At 40.4% G+C, this 20,085-nt stretch overlaps 1 protein-coding gene across 9 annotated transcripts in view; it reads right to left on the bottom strand.

Moving 5' to 3' along the window:
• PTPN13 (protein tyrosine phosphatase non-receptor type 13) overlaps positions 1 to 20,085 on the bottom strand; it is a 131,323-nt gene that overhangs the window by 18,443 nt on the left and 92,795 nt on the right. For 7 of the 9 annotated variants that reach the window (XM_075421203.1, XM_075421202.1, XM_075421206.1 and 4 more), the window contains 17 exons: positions 18,554 to 18,977; positions 18,284 to 18,381; positions 16,342 to 16,398; positions 15,392 to 15,484; positions 13,268 to 13,375; positions 12,393 to 12,524; positions 11,549 to 12,009; positions 10,459 to 10,602; positions 8,405 to 8,498; positions 7,780 to 7,865; positions 6,769 to 6,931; positions 5,625 to 5,839; positions 5,436 to 5,534; positions 3,894 to 4,255; positions 3,512 to 3,686; positions 2,035 to 2,193; positions 66 to 237 (listed from right to left, as the gene is read on the bottom strand). In XM_075421203.1, the coding sequence (XP_075277318.1) occupies positions 66 to 237; positions 2,035 to 2,193; positions 3,512 to 3,686; positions 3,894 to 4,255; positions 5,436 to 5,534; positions 5,625 to 5,839; positions 6,769 to 6,931; positions 7,780 to 7,865; positions 8,405 to 8,498; positions 10,459 to 10,602; positions 11,549 to 12,009; positions 12,393 to 12,524; positions 13,268 to 13,375; positions 15,392 to 15,484; positions 16,342 to 16,398; positions 18,284 to 18,381; positions 18,554 to 18,977 (3,042 nt within the window). The remainder of the gene's footprint in view (positions 1 to 65; positions 238 to 2,034; positions 2,194 to 3,511; positions 3,687 to 3,893; positions 4,256 to 5,435; positions 5,535 to 5,624; positions 5,840 to 6,768; positions 6,932 to 7,779; positions 7,866 to 8,404; positions 8,499 to 10,458; positions 10,603 to 11,548; positions 12,010 to 12,392; positions 12,525 to 13,267; positions 13,376 to 15,391; positions 15,485 to 16,341; positions 16,399 to 18,283; positions 18,382 to 18,553; positions 18,978 to 20,085) is intronic. The other 2 variants (XM_075421207.1, XM_075421208.1) reach the window with 2 other exon arrangements.

Here is a 20,085-nt window from a genome sequence, read left to right as displayed (position 1 = left end):
TCATTCTTTGTAACCGAAGGGAAAAATTTTGCTTTAGAGCAAAAAGCAGTATACTTCTGTGTTACCTAGCTCCTCCTTATGGCAGGTTAGTGTAATATCAGGCAGTAAGTGAGGCAACACTGGCATCTTGGGTAGCTCCAAAACACGCCCTAGCACTAATCTGACAGTCTTTGGGGCAGCACGGAGAAAATTTACTGCATCAGTATGACTCATGTTAGTGACATCAATGCCATTAACCTGCAAAAATAAAAGCAACAAATATCTCCTTGTTAGGCTCCAAGTAAAACAGTTAGCATTACCGTGGAAACATTTATTACTGTTCCTAGTGTTGACATTTGACAGGAAAGGACAAAACAATAGATGCTTTATCAACAACAGCTGCAGTTCATTATACTTACCCAAGGAGACAGAATACATAAATGTAACTGAACTTCTGCAAGTGAAGGAATAAGTTTGCTGTTCAGGTGTCAAAATTTTAAACAATGCAAAGAGGTATATTATTTTACTATTCCTATTTTAAAAATTGGAATGCTACAACTGCATAGGCTAACATCTGAAAGTCTGACTCACAGCCTAATCCAATTTGACTAGTATTTGCCTAACCTTATGAAGGTTTAATTGTATTCGGCAGTGCTTCAGCGTCCTATTCTAGCAACGACTCACACACATAGCCTGTCTTCTGTACTTTATCACTATTGCTCCCAGTCCTTGTAAGCCTAAACACAAGTTTTCAGTTAATCGGAAACTAGTACTACAAGGGATGGGATACCATTCAGAGGGACCTGGACAGCTAAAGAAGTCGGCCTGTATGAAACTCATGAGGTTCAACAAGCCCAAGTGCAAGGTCCTGCACATGGGCCAGAACAACCCTCAGTGTCAATACAGGTTGGAGAATGAAGGGATTGAGAGCAGCCCTGCTGAGAAGGATTTGGGGGTAACTGGTGGATGAAAAACTGGACATGCACCAAAAATGTGCGCTCTCAGGCCAGAAAACCAACCATATCCTGGGCTGCATCAAAAGAAGCATGGCCAGCAGGTTGGGGGAGGTGATTCTGCCCCTCTCCTCTGCTCTGGTGAGACGCCACCTGGAGTCCTACATCCAGCTCTGTAGTCCTCAGCACAAGAAGGACATGGAGCTGTTGGAGCAGGTCCAGAGGAGGCCCACAAAAACAATCAGAGGGATGGAACATCTCTGCTATAAAGACAGGCTGAGAGAGTTGGGGTTGTTCAGCCTGGAGAAGAGAAGGCTCTGGGGAGACCTTATAGCAGCTTTCCAGTTCCTGAAGGAGGCCTATAAGAAAGACGGGGACAAAGTTTATCGCAGGGCCTGTTGTGATAGGACAAGGGGTAATAGTTTTAAACTAAAAGAAGATAGATTTAGACTACGTATGAGGAAAAATTTTTCTATGAGGGTGGTGAAACACTAGAACAGGTTGCACAGAGAGGTGGTAGATGCCCCATTCTTGGAAACACTCAAGGTCAGGTTGGACGGGGCTCTGAGCAACCTGATCTAGTGGAAGATGTTCCTGCTCATTGCAAGGGGGTTGGACTAGATGACCTTTAAAGGTCCCTTCCAACTCAAACTATTTTATGATTCTATGATGAACATCCGTACTACATGATATGTACCTGTTAAACTCTCCTACAGCAAATCTCTTAAAATTTATTTCTTAACAATACGCTAGCCATAGATGTATTTGACCAACAACGCCTCCACATATTTGAGCAACCATCTTATTTAATCAGTGAATGTTTTTCTCTTTAAATTTTTTTTTTTCCCTCATGAATATCGGTTGCACACATGCCTAGCTGTGGGATATACCATAACTCCCTTCAGTAATCTTCTCACATGTTTTCATACTTGTATTTCTTTTGTTTAAGTTCAATCAAATATTGTGTCTCGGAAAGTACATGCCTTTGTTCCTCAACCACATTTACTTTGGCTCACAGAGTACGTGGTTTTTTTTTTTTATTTTTGAGTTAAAGTTATCATGTTCACGCAATTCCTGTATCTGAAAACATTAATTCTCTCACTTTTATCAGTCGGTCTCCAGGTCGCAGTCTCCCATCACTTTTGGCAGGATCCTGAACAACGTCATGAATGTAGCAGCCAATGTTATCGTTACCTTTGGTCACTGTAAAACCCAGACTACCTTTTTCTGACTTTGTCATAGTGACTCGGAGTTCTACTTCCTAGGGGAAGAAAATAGCACTTTACAACACAGACAAACAGAAGAAATTTGAATTCTTTACTGAATTTCAGACACTTAGAAACAGACAAGTGATTTATCTATTGGTTTAAGAGGAACACAAGCCTAGACAGTACCAAGACGTGTGTCAGCAGGCTCAGCTTAGCTGCTTGAAGTAAGCACCTCTAATCAATTCAGATGGACTACTGCTTTGAGTGGAGCTAACCTTGCGCCAAAGGCCTATGATCTAAACAAAACTGTAAAGGCACATATCAAAACTGACACCTTATTTTACCCTCAAATAGCTGCCATATATAAAAAAGGCTCTGTATTTTTCAAGTAAGAGAACACATCAGGAATTCTTCAACTGAAGAAAGCAGGTGAACGTATTTTCCTACAATGAGACAGAACACCATAGCTTATCTCAGAACTGAACACATGGACATGTTTTGCATATTTTAATTTGATGAAATTTCATTTGAAAGCTACAGATCTACCTCATTTGCATAGAAACTCACCGAACACCAGGAAGGTTTGAGAAAAACTTCTGAAGAAGGGACTAACTCAAAATGGAGTATGGGCTAGAATAGCTTTGTAACCCATAAGACCCTCACAATTGAGACATATGAAGGCTGAATTTTCATTTGTTTCAATCTGTGAATAGATTACGTGAGGATATGGGAGCAGAAGTCCTTTCTGATACACGACATATTTCTTGAGCTGGCATTAAGCTACCTCAGCAGACACTCAAAAATCTGCTGCATTTTGCAGCAGAGCAGAAAGTCTTTGGGATTCATAGATATAACTGCAGCAAAGAACAGCGACTCCTGATATTCCTGCTGCCCCAATTTATCCTCTGATCTCTGAGCAACCACACAGAAAAAACTAACAGGGCAGACGTAAGATATCTGCCATTTAAGCTTCATCCGAGTACATGGTTTAGAGGTAGGTAAATATTTAATGCCAAGTTTTCCAGGCTGAAATGACACAAGAAATAGGTGTATACACACCTAGCTACGTACACATGGATGCATCCACATTCACAGAGGGAAATATATCAACTCCTCAAGACCCGAGACAGAAAATGCCTGTGGACATTTGTATGAGCAGCTGCAGTTCACTGGTTACAAATGGCACATGTATGAGTGCCACTTTTAAGGCACACACCCAAGGTTAGTGCAAGTATCACCTACAACTACCCCACTAGTAAATTAATATGACTAACTTCTATTCAGTCACTCCTAATACCACAGATAAAAACTTCCAGTTGGCCACAGCAGTAGGTACATTTATGCTACTGGAAGACAGAAATAGTAAATTACTGGCTCATATTCTTCAGCATTTTTTTCCAGCTGGCCGAGTGATGAATCTGTTCCTCCCAGGTGCGGAGTCAGCTCAGAATCAGAAGCAGCATAACAGTCATTTATTAAAACAGATGCAGTAACATCAGGAACAGTTCTACAGGTTGGGATCAATGGCAAATCCAATGGCAGATTACTATAGAAAAACAAGCAAAAAAACAAGGATCAGCTTGTACAACGTGGCTGTCACCCAGAAATGAATACATGGACCATTGTTGACTTTTTTGTTTTGCTTTTTAGATCTGCATAAGGTATTTCTATTAATAGGTCCAATAAACTATTTTGTAAACCTATTTTGTAAACACTTTCTGCAATATTACAAGGATCATTATAAACAGCATACCTGTTCTCAAGCTCTGACTTGCTAGGAGCTTCTTGATCAGAGTACAAGATGGTGCGAATAGCCTCCTCCTGACCACTATGTGTCTCATACTGACTATGTGCCTGTGCCATAGTTTCATCCGAAGTTTGGTACAGCGCGGAACTCCAGCCAAAGTCCACCTGTGCTGGCGAGTCTATCACCTCCTCATCACCACTCCTGCTGCTGTCACTGTAGCTGTCTCTTCTAGAGGGAGATTTTAGCCTTTTCTTGCTCAGATCAGCAGTTTCACTTTCATCTGAGCTGTCACCTTGCTCTCCATTTGACAGACCAGAAACTTCTCTGCTGACATCTGGAAATACTTGGTGTGGTGAATGGATGGGAGTCTACAGAGAGCAAGGACATTTACTTCAAACTCCAGTCTTGATGACAAGAGAAAGTTGCAAATACTGCATAAAATTACCAAAAGCAATTAGGCAGTGGCTCCTTCCATTCAGATGTTGCCTCAACTGTGTAAATGTAACATAGCACAGTTTCACAAAGTTCAATGCAACTTGGCCAAGACAACACGTGCAAAACTTTGAAACATATACTGCTAAAGAACTGCAAATTCTTCTAAGAAAAACAAATATAGTCTTGGCTTTAGCCTCAGAGAGCCTAGTGACAGATGCCTTTAAGCTATGCCCAGCAGCCATCTAGGCAATTACCATGAAACCCCTTCCAACCAGAACACACTGCTGATGCTTACAGTGCAGCTGAAGTCAAACTAATCTCACACAGGACGGAAACAGGGAAGCTTTCAAGCAAAAAGCTACATAACACTACAAAAACTATTATAATTTATGCCAAATGGACACTGTTCAGCCAAGTTATTAAATCCCATGAGAATGAAGAACAGTTTTGCCAATAATCACATATTCCCAAGAATGATACCAGCTAGCAGACACACGAAGTTTAAAAGCTTCATTTACACTTTTAAGGACAGATTCTTGTGCTCACGAACACACAGATCTGTGATAACGTTGTAAAAAAAAAAAAAAAGCCATTTGTTTATTGGTTTTTCTCTTCTTTTAATATATGTGCTATTCTATTAAACTCATTCCACACTACAAACAGGTTAATTACGGGACTAGTTATTGGTATTCTTAGTTTGTTCAGTTGCTTATCTCATACTCTAACTTCCCTTGAACTTGTATTTGTACATTTAAGTTTCCGTCATCAGACGTTACAGAAATATCCAATTTCTATTTGAGACCAACTCCAAATCATTGCGCTGAAAAGAAATCTCTGCCATAGAAACAATGTATTAAGCCAATTTCCAGTGTCTTAAGCCACAAAATGGAGCGGGGAATATTAAAACCCTGCACTCTTTTCACACTTCCACCAAATGCTTAGTACACTATTAAGGGTTATTTATTGTAAGAACCATGCTTCTGTGAGCACCCTCCGCACCTTTCCATCTGCATCTTGCATTTAACTAACCAAATCAACAGATCAAATAAATGAACCTTCAAAGCAGCAATTAAAAAACAAACAAAGAAACAAAACATATGCCATACACCTTACCAACAAAGAAGGGTCGATGTCTGGTAGTATACCAGATGGTGGCCGACAAAGGAGGAGAGAGACTTCTGGAGATGTTCCCCTCAGAGCAGAGATGACTTCCTATGGCCACAGCAGGATTCAGTGTTAGACACAGATCCCCAAGACTTGTAGAGATTACCACAGCATGAGTTTCACTACTAAGATACCAACCTGCTGGGATAAACCCTTCAGTGATGCCCCATTCACTTTCAGAATGACGTCCCCAATTTCTATCTGCCCACTTTCTGCGGCAGGCTGCCCAGGGAAGAGCTTTTTCACCCTGACAATAGTTGAGCCCAGTTGCTCTGGGGTAAGGTTATCTTCACGGCAGAAACTGAACCCAAGGCCTGAGCTATTCTTCAACAGCTTTACTTCAAATGTGTTCTCTGCAAAAGAAACATTAACTTATTATTTCATATAGCACACTGGCCATGAAAAAAAGTGGCTGGTGCTCTTACTCCAGACATGACAACATGCACTCTCTCCTTCACAGGGTTCTTCCACTTCACTGAACACAAGTGTTATCTGAAAGATCCCTCCAAGCTAAAGCGGACAAACAGCTGATCATGACTTCTCAGTCTCCTGGCTTGCCCTCACAACATCCACACTATACAGAAAGTCAAGGTGTCTCCAAAATACTGTACCCAAGAACATTAAGGAGCCTGTTAAAGCAGAGACTGATACAACCTTTCTGGCCACTGATCAGACAGTAGTGACAGCAGCAAATGGAGTTCCTGACAGATAGGACAAACCCCATGCACGAAAAGGTATCTGCAGTGGTTTCCCCACATGGATAGGCTTCCCTCCACTTTCATAGGTCTCCAGCAAGAGAACCTGAAACAGGCCAACCTCCAGCCACCTACACAAATTCTTCCTCTCTCTTCACCCAGCTCCTGATGTCTTCTCTCACCTAGACAGGAACAGCAGGACCTACAGAAGCTCTCATGTATATATGAGTATCTTAACTTCCCCTTGGTGTTCCCTGGCAGCACTAGAGACAGCAGCACCCCTTTTACTCCAACCTTGCTACATCCCTGGCCTCCAAGGTGGCGAAATTGGGAAACAACAAGCAGCAGTGAGAGAGAAAACAGTTACCAGTAAGTAAACAAAGTCACTAAGATGTGAAAGGAATTTTCAAAACCAAACGCAACAGCACAAAAAGGAAGAGACTGCATTATGTGCAGAGGCTCGGTATAGATTCCTACCAGCTCTATCCTCCTGTCTGTCTTCCTATTCTACAGAAGATTTTAAGAAAAATATTATAAAAACTAAAGGATACTTTGAAAATTCAGACAATTGTGCTATGTGACCTGACCTGCAGTGACAAAGCTGTAATCTCTGGCATTTGTAGTTTTTGTTGCTGGTTTCTCCTGTGGCTCACATTGCCCCGACTGATTTGGAGGTGTGCATTGTGGTGTTACTGGAACATGAACCTTGCCCACTGAAAGCTGACCTTTCTCCAACAGCAGATGCACAACCTAAAGGGATCAAACATTCTCCAGTTAACTGCAACAGTCATGGAGACAGCACAGTACAGAGTACATGTTTCTTTCTAACTTATCAGGGTCCTAAGCAGCAAACTTTATACACCCTTCCCTCCCCACACATCCTCTATTTGTTCCTTATTTTAAGGGCTGGAAGTGACAACCTCCAAAAAACAGCAGCAGACTTGCAAGATGCTTCCCATCACAGAGTAAGAAAGGATTTTCTTCCAAGAAGGCTGTGAGGGGGTTAAGAAGTGTCAGAGAGAGTGTCATTTTCACATGCATACAGGGAATAGAGTTAAAACCATTTTATAAATTGAGCACAAATAGTAGAGTCATTAGAAGCTCTGAATGTGTACATTCACTGGCTATTTTCAGGTGTGCATGTACTTCCACATACGTAGCAGCCACCCTAAATAGCACTATTAAATGAGGAGACACCATTCACAGATTTGAGCGTTATCCAAAAAGGCCATGACTCAAGTAAAGCTGCAAGCACAGCTGCATATATAGAGCCCCTTGTCTCCTCAGTGGTTCAGATTCAGGACCCATCTGCAGCATGCTGCTACAGCTGCTTTTCAACCCATGCACCTGGGCTTCCTTGCCACGAAGCCCATGGACAAGGAGAAATCAATTTCATGCAGACCTCCCAAACACACACAGAGCAAGAATTTCACTAGGGTGGGCAGCGAGACTCGAGGCCCAGGAAGCCAAGGAGTCTAAGAAAGCACACCTGAAGCAACCAAGTGACTGGGAAGAATTTGTGTTCAGGTTCCCTTACTTCTTTCCACTCATGAACATCTAGTTTACCACAGATAGCAGTAGAATCAGCAGCCACTTACCTGCCCAGTGTTTCTGAGCGTTTCAACAGCTTGCTTATGGGTAGCACCTTCCAAACTAATCCCATTGACGGAGAGCACACGGTCACCTATAAATGATTTATTAATAATTTAAGAAAAAGTAGGCAGAACATCATCTATAAAATGTATATGATGCACAGAAACCTTCAAGTCTCAGCTAACAAGGACAGTAATTGAGGTAAATTCTCCCTCCCCTCCACATTCCAAGTCAAGAATAGAACTTTGCAACTAAACTACACAGTTGGACTCAATGATCTTACAGGTCTTTTCCAACCTAAATGATTATATGAAAATCTAATAAAAATCCTGCAGCCCATCTCCTGTTTTTCCCCTCCACAGTTTCAACAGTTTTCTGTTGGTTCTGCAGTTGTTCTACACCTTTTTTCAATCTTCACCTGCAGAATTAGCTATCAAGCCAATATTTAAAAAAACAACTGCAAATGTAGTAGTTTGGAAAAACAGTTCTTCTTCCCAGTGAAATAGGTACAATGATAGGAGGCAGAGTTCCTAGGTTCTAGGCCACAGTGTGTTGTCAAGTCCACCACAGACATGGTTATCTGCCCTTTTTTCACATTAAAAGACCCAACTGAAAGAACTGAAATACTACCTTTTTCTATTCTGCCATCTGCTTCAGCTGCTCCCTTAGGAATAATCGCTTTCACATAAATACCACCATGACGTATGCTAGTATTTACACCACCCTAAATCGAAAGCAAAAATAGGATTTGTTAGTCTTGCTGCAGTTAGACTACATAGTAATTAAACTTAGTGTCACACACGGAAAACTGTACTCGGGAAGCATTTGGGCTACTGGCATGTAAAAATAACAGCCAAACTACCAAAACCAAAATGTTACATAAAGCATGTTTTCACAGTCATGCAATTTATTACAAATAAAGCTGGGGTGGGAAGATTGTAAAAACACGATGCATCATAATGCAAATGCACCCAAACCAAATAAATGTCCTTCAGCAGAAACATGTCTGCATTATGCTAGACTTTACATGCTGGCATGCATATCAAAGCTCAGAGACGTGTGAAAGCACAGCATGCCAAAGCAGAAGATGCATACCCATACAGTGTCCTACTCCAATACACCCTCTCTGATGTAACAGGAAACTAAGGACTGCTGCTTTCTTTCATCTTATCCTTTCAGGGTCTAAGCTGAAAAATTCTGCTCGAGCTCAAATGGCATTGTTTTTGGAGGGCATTAGCCCTTCTGCTCACTGCAAGGGCGGTTGGAGTAGATTATCTTTAAAGGTCCCTTCCAACCCAAACCACTGTATGATTCCGGCTCACTGCTGCATTATCAGTGCTTCTCCATAAACACGGAGGGAACAGGGAGACCAACAGTGTATTAACGTTCCCTCCCAAAGCACACAGAACTACATGTGAAAACTGAAAACACAGCTGATTGTACACCTCTTATTTTCACCACTGTACAGGATAGCAATGCAAGGGGCAGAATGGAGGCTGAAAAAGGAAAGGTCAATGAAGACACCACTTGGCCATCCCTTAAGTGAAATCTTTGCATCAGTTGGCATCTTCTAACGTTTTCTACAAAGCCAATGCACACATAGAGCAGGCTTGATGCTATTCAATAACCAACTCCTGCTGAACCTTTGTTCCTTCAGCTGCCTCAAGTTATAAACTTGACAAAGCAATACGGCTTTGAATAGACTGGGATGCTAAAATAATAGGATTTCATTCTGCTCCTGTTACAATACTAGCCATGCATATGAAAACAGTGCTAGGCTTGCGAACTGGCACTCCACCTACAGGTCTATCCATACAGCCACATTCAGGAAAAGGCCAAATTTGTTTCAAGTATAAACAGCCAGCGTAAGCCACCAATTTTGAACTACAGCTAATAACTGCTTTCTATTAGTATAACTTAAGCAGCTTTACCTTTTTCAAATTACCGTGTAGTCCAGCAATCAACCAACCAGAGATACTATCTGAATATTAAAATACTAAAACCTATTTTTGAACACAACACAAGAACAGGAGCAGTGACAAATGTGAGCATCTCAGTTCTAAATCATTCTCTTCTTCCCTGAAGTGTCACTCTGCAGTATGGTAGGCCATAAACTTAAGCTACCTTCAAAATTTTATAGCCCAAAAAGAAATTTGTCCACTAAAAATACATTTTTGTCTCATATTGCAAGAAAGCAGTGTCATTGAGGTCTTACTTAGATTTAAGTATTTTTTTTGCTTTCTGCCTTTTATCCAGCAGAGGGAGAACACCAAACATAGTGTATGTGTGTAGATGTGCATAGATACTCTTAAGTAACACTCCCCCTTCCACTGCCTGTGATACCAGTCAGGTAAGGTCTTGTTTCTCTCCCACGTAAATTTGCTACATTATTAGGTAGCAAGGACAAACATCATCCTGCTTTTTGTACTCACAAAGCACCGTCTGTGATAAGATTCTATTAGGACTTTGGGCCTCCACCATAAAACAGCAAATAGGAGTTACTTAAAGGGCAGATGACAAAAAAAGGGATATAAAATAGCATTACTTTTCAGCTTTAGTAAGATTAATCACAAATCAGTACAACTATGTACTTAACAGTGATTCCAGAAAGTATTTTGTTTCCTTGTAATTTAGCAATTTAATGGGTTGCTGGGAGTACAGAAAAAGAGAAAACATCTGAAAACCTTGTCAAACAGTACCGTGACACTTATTCCCAAGCCGTTATCTTTTTTGGCTAGTTCAACCTCAAAGATATCTCCAGGTTTAAGAAGTGTTGCAGTAACCCTTTTAGAATTCATTTTGTTTGCTGTATTCGCTGAGGAAGATTCCTGTATTAAAAAAAAAAGAAAAAAACAAAGCAAAAAGAGAGAATGATTTGCCATTAGAACAAAAGTTAACACTTAGGACTCTAAAGGGTGTGTTTTTGAGTCAGATGCAGCCAAAAGGAATCCACATGGCAAAGTTCCAGTTAGTAAGGCCATTGCTTTAACTCTTCCTTTGCTGCCACTGAAGACGTTTAGCACAGAAATATGCTTGGCCTTCGGCAGCCAAGTCTTTACTGTCAAAGTGAGCTGGTCACAGAACACAGAAACTACAGTACTTTAGTATTACAGCAGCCTAGGCTCTGTTGGATTAATTTGCAGGAGCTGCCACAACTTGACTGAATAACCTCCATCAGCTGAAAAGAGGAATTGCTGCAAGTTAGGAACTAATTTGCAGTACTTGCCATTAAGTACTTTCAGAAAAGTGAAGCAGCAAGCTATCTCTGTTCAGAGCACAGCTCATTGCTAAACTTCACCACACAAAGCAGGTTTTCATGGATTAGATCAACCCCAAAGGATCCATTCCAGATGCATCACCACTACTTTAATCCAGGAAAAACTTAATTTAGCTGCCAGGTGAACAAACTTACCTCTATGGGTGGTCACTAGAATATGATCATTGTGGACAAACACACAGAACTGAAAGGAGGTTTTCTACAGAACCAATATGTGCACTATGCGTTCATCCCAAAACACAAACTGGCTCCAGTAAGCCATGCCCTTCTCGTGACGCTGGAAAGTTGTTTTAAGTTACAGGAGTGATTTTCTCCATTTATTTTGAACAAAATCACCAAACTAATAGAAATTAGCTATTAGCATTTGCCATTCGAAGGATAAACTGGAGGCTAGGTTGTCCTTCTCCCATATCCTTTCACCTTATTCACACCCACAGTCTGCTATCTCACTACCACTATTACACTGATGGGAAATATTTATATGAAATACACTATGCCTTTTTAGCTGGCTGTTGCTCCTGACTGCTGGAATAAGTTGCTTCATCCATGTCAGAATCCCCTCGGTCAGAATATTCCACTGACTCCGCTACCCCAGGCCTTTTATTTTTCGCTCGAGTACTGTCAGACGAGGATCTTCTTTTCTCGCTCATTTTAGAAAGCCCAGACTGTGAATCACTGTAATGCTGAGAATCCTGCTGTGCTCTATCACTTGCACGTTTGCCAGACAAGCTGGCTGTCTGGCTCTGAGACAGGCTGGCGCTCTCGGTTCTAGAATCTTGAGAGCTCACGCTTCCATCCCGCTTGCCTCCCGACAAACCAGACAAACTCCCTGAAACAGGCCTTTGATGACCACGGGATCGGTTGTGTTCTTCTGAATAGGACTCTGCCTCATTGTCCGATGATGGCCTCCTTAAATAATCTCTGGTTCCGTTACTGATGTGTGCAGCACTAGATGATGCTGAAAACCAGGACACAAGACAGTCGTCAGTAGCTGATAATCTCTGATCTTCAGTCTGAAACAAATTTCTCAGCTTATAGCCACGTAAGGTACTACCCTTTCATTTTATGCAGAACGCTTCTGTTTATGACGCAACTGGTGTGTCCTCACTAAAAGGTTACCGTAACACACTTCTTCATTCAGTCTCAGAACACAGTTTCAAGCATACACTAGCTGGGGTTGCTTACAGAAGTGACTTCCGTTAGGGTGATGTTTTACAGCTATCTCAGCTGATTAGATTAGCAATTTTAAAGAAACACAGAAAGTACTTTACAAAGGGTGTCAGAGAAGGCAGAGTGCTCAAAGAACAACTCTTTCATAATACGGAATATTTCTCTCTGTACCTTTGGATAGCTTGTCCTTGGGCTGAGAGATAACAAGTGTGACATCTTCAGGTGCATTCTCCAAAATTTCTAATGCTGCATGGTGGCTGACGCCTTCTAAACTTGTGCTATTTACAGATATTAGTCGGTGTCCTGCACAGAAGGGTTTGTTCAGATACAATCTACATCTACGTTTTTATCTATCAGAGAGAATGCGGAGCACAGGTCTGAAAATCTCTACACAATGCACGGATTAAAAATTACTAAAATTCAAGTGATACTGGAATAATGAACCCTTATCATTAAAAAACACCCCAAAACAAGCCACAAGAACTGGTTATGAGTGTTTCCTCCTTTTAAACCTGCCAGACCTTTCCATATTATGATTTCTACCTTCTCTTCTGCTGTAAGAAAAACGGATGCAACAGCAAAAGTCAAGAAATGAAATAAGCAATATGCAATTCAGTTCAAGACATAGACTAAAATGAAAAAGAAAAAAAAAGCAGATATTAAATAAAATTAATTTCCCCCCCCCCCCATAGTAGCCATACAGTTACATTCACTTTTTCCAAAACAAAAGTACGGATTTGTAGTTTTAAAAAATTCAAATTACAAAGTATCTATAGAGAGACTATAGTAAAGGAAGTCCTCATCTTTATACATAACTTAAATTTTCTGCTACTTCAAGCTTCATATTTTTCACTTTAATTCAAATGATATTTGTTTTCATACAGTTGAACAAACAAGCATCACCAGTTTTCAGAAATTATCCACACGGTAACTGAAGGTCAGCATTTGTCAGGGTCTGACGTCTGCAGCCATAGATGAAAATGGTACTACATACGCGTTTGGCCTTTTCTTTCATGTATACACCTCTTCTTATCGACACTATTCACCTGGTTTTAGAGATCCTTCCAAATCAGCTGGCCCTCCAGGAATAACTGACTTAATAAAAATCCCCAGATCAAGTTTCCCCGTCTTCTCTCCACCGACTATTTGAAAGCCTATTAAAAAAGGCCCAAAGCAGGCAAAAATGTCAGTGATCACAGTGTAACTTAACACAATATAAGTCCGTATTTCAGAACGGACAACAACTTAGCCATTCTAATAAATGTAAAGTAAAAGAAAACTATGCATCTCAAAGAAGTCTACATGAAAGTAAATTGATTTAGCTTTATTGCCTTCTTTGTTTTTAAGCAAGCGATTCAGAATTTGTCTAACTGGCTTCCCAGAAAACTCCAGCAAAGGCTACAGAAGGCAACTGTGGCAAGACAAACACACACACAAACAGATGACATTTATTTTCTCTTACTTAGAAATTTCTGGTTTTCTCTGTTGTTAGATGCTTCACCTAAATGTTTGACCCTGGTCTTAAGAACTGAATTTTTCAACTTCCTGATTTCTTTTGAGGCTTCTAATCTATTTCTGCTAATTCTAACCAGGTAAACCTGGGAACTATGTTCAATACAAAAAAAAAAAAAAGTAAACAGAAGATATCCATTCTTCTCTACTATATTGATACCAGTTCTTCTCTATTGTATTGCCCAGCAGCAAAGGACCTGGGGGTGCTGGTTGACAGTCAGCTGAACATGAGCCGGCAATGTACCCAAGTGGCCAAGAAGGCCAACGGCATCCTGGCTGGTATCAGGAACACTGCGGCCAGCAGGACTGCGGAAGTGATCGTCCCCCTGTACTCTGCACTGGCCAGGCCGCACCTTGAGTACTGTGTTCAGTTTTGGGCCCTTCACTACAAGAAAGACATTGAGTTGATAAAGCGTGTCCAGAGAAGAGCAATGAGGCTGGTGAGGGATCTAGAGAACAAGTCTTAGAAGCAGTGGCTGAGGGAGCTGAGGATGTTTAGTCTGGAGCAGAGGAGGCTGACAGATAGACCTTATTGCTCTCTACAACTGCCTGACAGGAGGGTGTAGTGAGGTGGGTGTCAGTCTCTTCTCCAAGGTAACTAGCGATAGGACAACAGTCAATGACCTCAAGTTGTGTCAGGGGAGGTTTAGATTGGATACTAGGAAAATTTCTTTACTGAAAGAGTTGTGAAGCATTGGAATAGGCTGCCCAGGGAAGTGGTGGAGTCACCATCCCTGGAGGTGCTCAAAAACTGTGTAGATCTGGCACTTCAGGACATGGTTTAGTAGGCATGGTGGTGATGGGTTGACAGTTGGACTTGATCTTAGAGGTCTTTTCCAACCTAATGATTCTATGATTCTAACTGAAACAGCAAAGTACCACAGATCACATGGGGGAAAAAAGCGAAGAAATGGTGCATTTCGTATTAATTTCTTTCCTTTTTGGTCAACTCTTAAGTTACTGTGCAGCATAAACACTAAATATTATTGTCTTGTAGGCTTTTTCCCCTCTTCAAATTTACGCAACAGTCCTATTTTGAATAACAGACAGAACAATGTCCTTAAGGACACTTTAAAGAGCCTCCCTAAAGCACAATACTGACATCAAATTATTTGTTACATAGCAAAAAATTATGTGGGTTTACGAAAAAACTTAGCAGTAGGAGAAAGAATGGAATGCAAATATCTCATCTTCCAGGCTCCTTAAATCTCAAATTAGTGTTCCATTTGATGATATTATAAGAGTAAGAAAAACACTCCACAATTAGCTCATAATGGCTTTATAATGCCTTTTTTTTTGTTTAAAGCCTTCAAGCTGTCACAGCTGACAGGTGTCCACCCAGACAAAAATCTTGTACCTGAACAGAGATAAACTTTAAAGGCCAACTTTTAGGATGACTAGGTCACAATCTAAATATTATCCTAACTTACAATATGGAAAAATGGAAACAGACTTGCTTAACATCATTCAACAAATCAGTAGCAGGTGCTATCAATAAGTCCATATTCAGTGTCTTAAATGCCTTTGAAATCCAGCTAATGTATGCACTGCTTTCTTCAGTCCTACAACATATACTTAAACACAGAACAGGAAACTTTATTTTGTTTCTGGTTTCTAGGAACACACATGACGACAACAACAACTTTAAAGCCACTTACCTAAGCCAAATTTTTCATCCTTTTTCAAGTTCACCAAAGTGACCTCTCTTTCTGGTGAGGCGACTCTGGTCTGTGTTGTTTGCAGAGTCTCAACTGGAAAGCCAACATTTTGTGATCAGACACTACATGAATGCTTCCCTTCAAGTTTGCCTTGAAGTTCTACCCCATTAAAAAAGATTACATCTCTGATAACCTGAAAAGCTGTTCTAAACTAGTGGGTCCAACTTCCATCTTCCAAGCCATGTTCACATCAAAAAACAACCCCACCACTGTTACAACCCACTGCCATCTTCAGCAACTAAGAAACTCCTAAGAAAAGCATCTAGCATAGTCTCTTGGAATCACAACACAACTGAGCCTGAGAATCTTCAAATTTATTAGCCTCAGTTCAGCAAAGTATTTAGATCTGTGTTTATGTGCCCTGCTCAGGTAGGCACGTTGGTAAAAGTGAAGCTGAGGCTTATTACTCGAAGTTACTAAAAGGCTACTCCAATAGTTCTGTTAATGGTGGTCCTTCATTAAAAATGACAGACTACAGCACCTGGACAAGGAGTTTTTCTCCCACAAAACCAAGTCAAATCTAAAGAATAAAAGAACTAAAACCAAAATACAGTCTTTTCGGGCTATACAGAACCAGTAACCTCACAAGTAAGGGAAACGAGCTTTGAAGAGCATGGTATGTCAGGAAATAGTACACTTCAAGTCTCAAACTAAACAGACACTATTTGTATTTGAAAGATATTACATGCACATGTCAAAATCTCCCCCAAGAAGCAATGCAAAAGAAATAATAGGAGTTGTTTTTAGGAAAAAGTCCTTTCAAACTAACTGGGAGAGGTATTTGATTCACGAACAGCAAACAAACAGGACAGGTGGAACAGTGAAGCACTTCACAAGTGCTTCACAAACTGACTGAATTAATTCTATAGGCATATTATTTATCAACTTACCGCTTTCTTTTAACAGCGCCAATGATGGAAGATTTCCCGAAGTATTAATGCTAACGCCTGTGACATGAACGGGAATATTAGACAGTGTTATCTTTTTTTTAAGCTACCAAGAAATATTTCGGACTTTGCACACTACACATGAGCTCATTCACAATATCAGATTACTTACATATTTTAAAAATAAACAAACATGAAAGTAGTTTTGGAGTAGCAAATCTAAATTACTCCTGTACTTTGGTTACAGTTCAAGGTTCAGACAGATGGTAGCTCATGCAAAGGCCAAGAATTAAAGAAAGGAGGTTTGACCTTTACAACCACTGTTAACTTCAGATAAAATTAACGGATCTTTAAGAAACTAAGTCAAAGACTAAACTTTCTAACAGGACTGGATGAATATGACTAACCTAACAAACCAACACAACAGGTGTCTTGTAAGATTCTGTACACTAACAAATAAGTTGCTGCAGTAACCAGCAATTTGAACCAAGTATTTCTGTTTAAATTGGTTTGCATATAGAAGCCTATTTTCTTGGAATGGTCAAAGTCAAGCAAATATCACCAAACTTTAAAAAGGATAAAACAATACATGTAATAAGTCATGAAAGTAAATGAGGTAAGATAACTCAAACTTCTTAGGAAAGCAGTCCTGGCCTTTTCCAAACCTCTGAACCCTAAAGCTTCAGCTGATGAGTTTCATCACGCAAAGAATGTGTGTCCCCTAGCACAGGCAATGTGATTCAACAGGACTTTCTGACATGTAGCTAAGATCCTTATCAGAATTGCTACTCAGAATATTATGATAACACTAATTGTAAAGCTAAAAGCATAGGATAAATGGCTGCAACCAGTCACTACAGAAACTGCACACCTCATTGCGCTCTTCAGTAGCTATGCTCTCGGTACTGAAAAAGCAGAGTTCCCAACTCAGTCCTGGTTTCAAGTGCAGTGGGGGCAGATGTGGTAAGTGTTTGTATGTCACACACTGTGGGTTTTTTTCGTTGTGGTTGTTTTGGGTTTTTTTGCAAGTTTGTTTATACCGACCCCCACAAACTTAATATTCTTCCACTTTCTCTGATGTTCTATAACTAATCAATATTTTAATATTAAGCAAAAGCAAAGCAACATAAACAAGCTAAGGCTGCAAATGTTTCAGTCACTGTAGTTGCTATTACTACAACAGGGAATCCCCTCTCATCAGAAACTGATAACACAGAGATATTAAAATTAATGTACAATAACCAAACACGTAAGTTTAGGTCTATTTAGCTGCTCTGGATCTTTTTTTTTTTTTTTTTTTTAAATGCAAACTCTGTATTTTTACTGCCTTGAAGACTATTTGTGTGCCATCCAATCCTAGCGAAGAAAATGGAGTATGTCTGGCTTAGCTCATTGCAAGAGCGTTTTTTGTGAAACATCCAATGCAATGCAAATAAAATGTACCTAATTTAATATATCTAAATGAGACCAAACAAAAAAGGACTGTGTTGTTACTGCTCAGAGGTACTAGCCAACAGCCAGCTTATGTCAAACTGAGTCTACTTCCAAAACTCACTCCGTGCACCCTTTCCACCTAAAACACTAAAAGAGCTCAAGCTTGACAAACAGACTGTGAAGACTAGCAAATTATTAGATCTATACAATAAAATGGCACTCTGAAATGACCAAATGAAAGATGTTTTCTGGGACAGCTTTTACTTTCAAGTACTAATACTTTGCACACCTGTGTACACACTGGTGTTGCCCAAAGGAGGATTTTTTTTGATTCATTGCAACAATTACTCAGGAACAACAGGTAATTAGCCTGGACTATTTTAACATGTGATACACTGCTCCCTTTTTCAGACTGAAATATTACCATCAGTTAATAAATATACGAAAGCATTGCACCCAAAGCAATTTTAGTAGTTAGTAAATACAGTAATATTATTTTTTGCATGCTGACCTACAACATAGGCTTGACCCGTATCTCCAATGGATGATGAGTCCGACTCATTTTTCTTTCTTTCAGGGCTTCTACTTAAACCTGCATGAGATTTTGAACTTAAAGGGGAGAAGGAGAGAAGGGGAATGAGACAGAGGGAAGAAGAAGTTGGGAGACGGAAGGGAAGGATCAATGTAATAAAATAATGGCATGAATAATAAATCAAAACTGATGCAAAATGTACATTGACTGTACACAAAGACATTGCAGGGTGGTCAGAGAGACTCTTACTTGCTCAGTTTTAATGCTCCCGCTGCTGATCCAGTATCAAATTTTGGCATTTGCTGAAAGACTCTTCCCATTATATCTTCCTTTTTTGGGGGGGGAGAGTCCAAAGCAGTAATAGTATTTTTCCTTGGGGGGTAAACTGAGATGTGGCTCTGACTCAGATCATGAAATGACTTGCTCATAACCCTGGGTCTTTCCTCCCATGAAGTCTTCTCGTTCTTGTCCTTTGAAGAGCCAGGAAGTGGCTGAAAAAGTGAGAGCTCAGAGCAGGACAGCCTCTTCAGAATCTCTGCTTGAACAGACAGAGGTCGAATAGCAAGTCGGTTCAAAGTGCTGCTGGCTAGGCTACCTGTACTGATTGCTCTTCCCACGTTGAAACCTTTGACAGAGTCCGCATGAAGGTTTAGGCTCCTAAATGAAGCCCTTTCTGTGGAACGTTTTTTTTTTTAAACAAAAAAAACCAAATTAAAATTATACAACAGAGTTAGTGTGACCTCCTCATGTAACACAAGCATTTTAAACAACCAACTCATAGCATATTTTCTCTAGATGCTCAAAAATACGTACCATCATCAGGTACATATAAACAACCACCATGTAGTTTGCTCAAGAAGCAAAGTTTGGAGTTCAGGACATTACACTAACCTGACCGTCTACTACACTGAAGTACAAAACCACAGAATAGCAGAATATTTAGCCATTTATTAGTACGAAGACTCGTATTCCATGTTAAACTGCTATGTCTTAGATACAGGCATATCATCTCTTTCTGCAAAGCAAATAATATCCTCAAGCCAAGTGACCTGGAAGACTATGCTTCCTTTAACCTGTGTACACCAGTCTTTTCCAGAATTTGAACAAACAAGGCTTCCTCACCTCTACGCTATCAGATCCTACCAAACTTCCATCCATCCATCGCTTAGTTTTCTTTGCACGAGTCCCTGACACACTTATAGTACAATTGCAAAGTTGTGGGGGCGTGGCAGCATCTCTACCTGCTTAAAGAGCATCAGTTCACTCAGGTGCACCTGGGGACTTCCCCGGCCAGGAACATCCTAAATGTTCCAGCAGAGAACAGAAAGCGCTGACTGGGGTTTGCCAGACTTTTTGACTCATGAATTAGAATTCCCTTAAGCAGCAGAGAGAAACAGGTTTTGGACTGCACTTAAACTACTGTCAGCTGAGTCGTGGGAACTGTCTGGGTGGATGTTTAGCTGGAACAACTTAGCCTAACCCCCTCTTAATTCAAGGCAAAACTGAGCACAGCTCATTTCTATTAGTCTAACTGCCTCCTAAGGCTAGCTGTTAAGTTCCTGTGGCTTGGCTTTCACACAGAAACTTGATAAACTGTGGCAACATGTTTGCTGGTTAGAGCCTTTAAAGGAAATGAGGCCATCTGAACCCTTCATAAACTTCTCTGATGTCTTGGAGTCAGTTCACAGGGAAGTCTGAGGAAAAGCAATCCTCAACTGTGTATATATTTCTGACTTATGGTTAACTATTGTTTTTCAAAACTCTACATACAGCTAGGAAAT

Source organism: Opisthocomus hoazin, chromosome 5 (assembly GCF_030867145.1).
Source record: "Opisthocomus hoazin isolate bOpiHoa1 chromosome 5, bOpiHoa1.hap1, whole genome shotgun sequence".
Classification (NCBI taxonomy): domain Eukaryota; kingdom Metazoa; phylum Chordata; class Aves; order Opisthocomiformes; family Opisthocomidae; genus Opisthocomus; species Opisthocomus hoazin.
The sequence above is the reverse complement of the archived record's forward strand: the minus strand, read 5'-3'. Positions and strand labels throughout refer to the sequence as shown.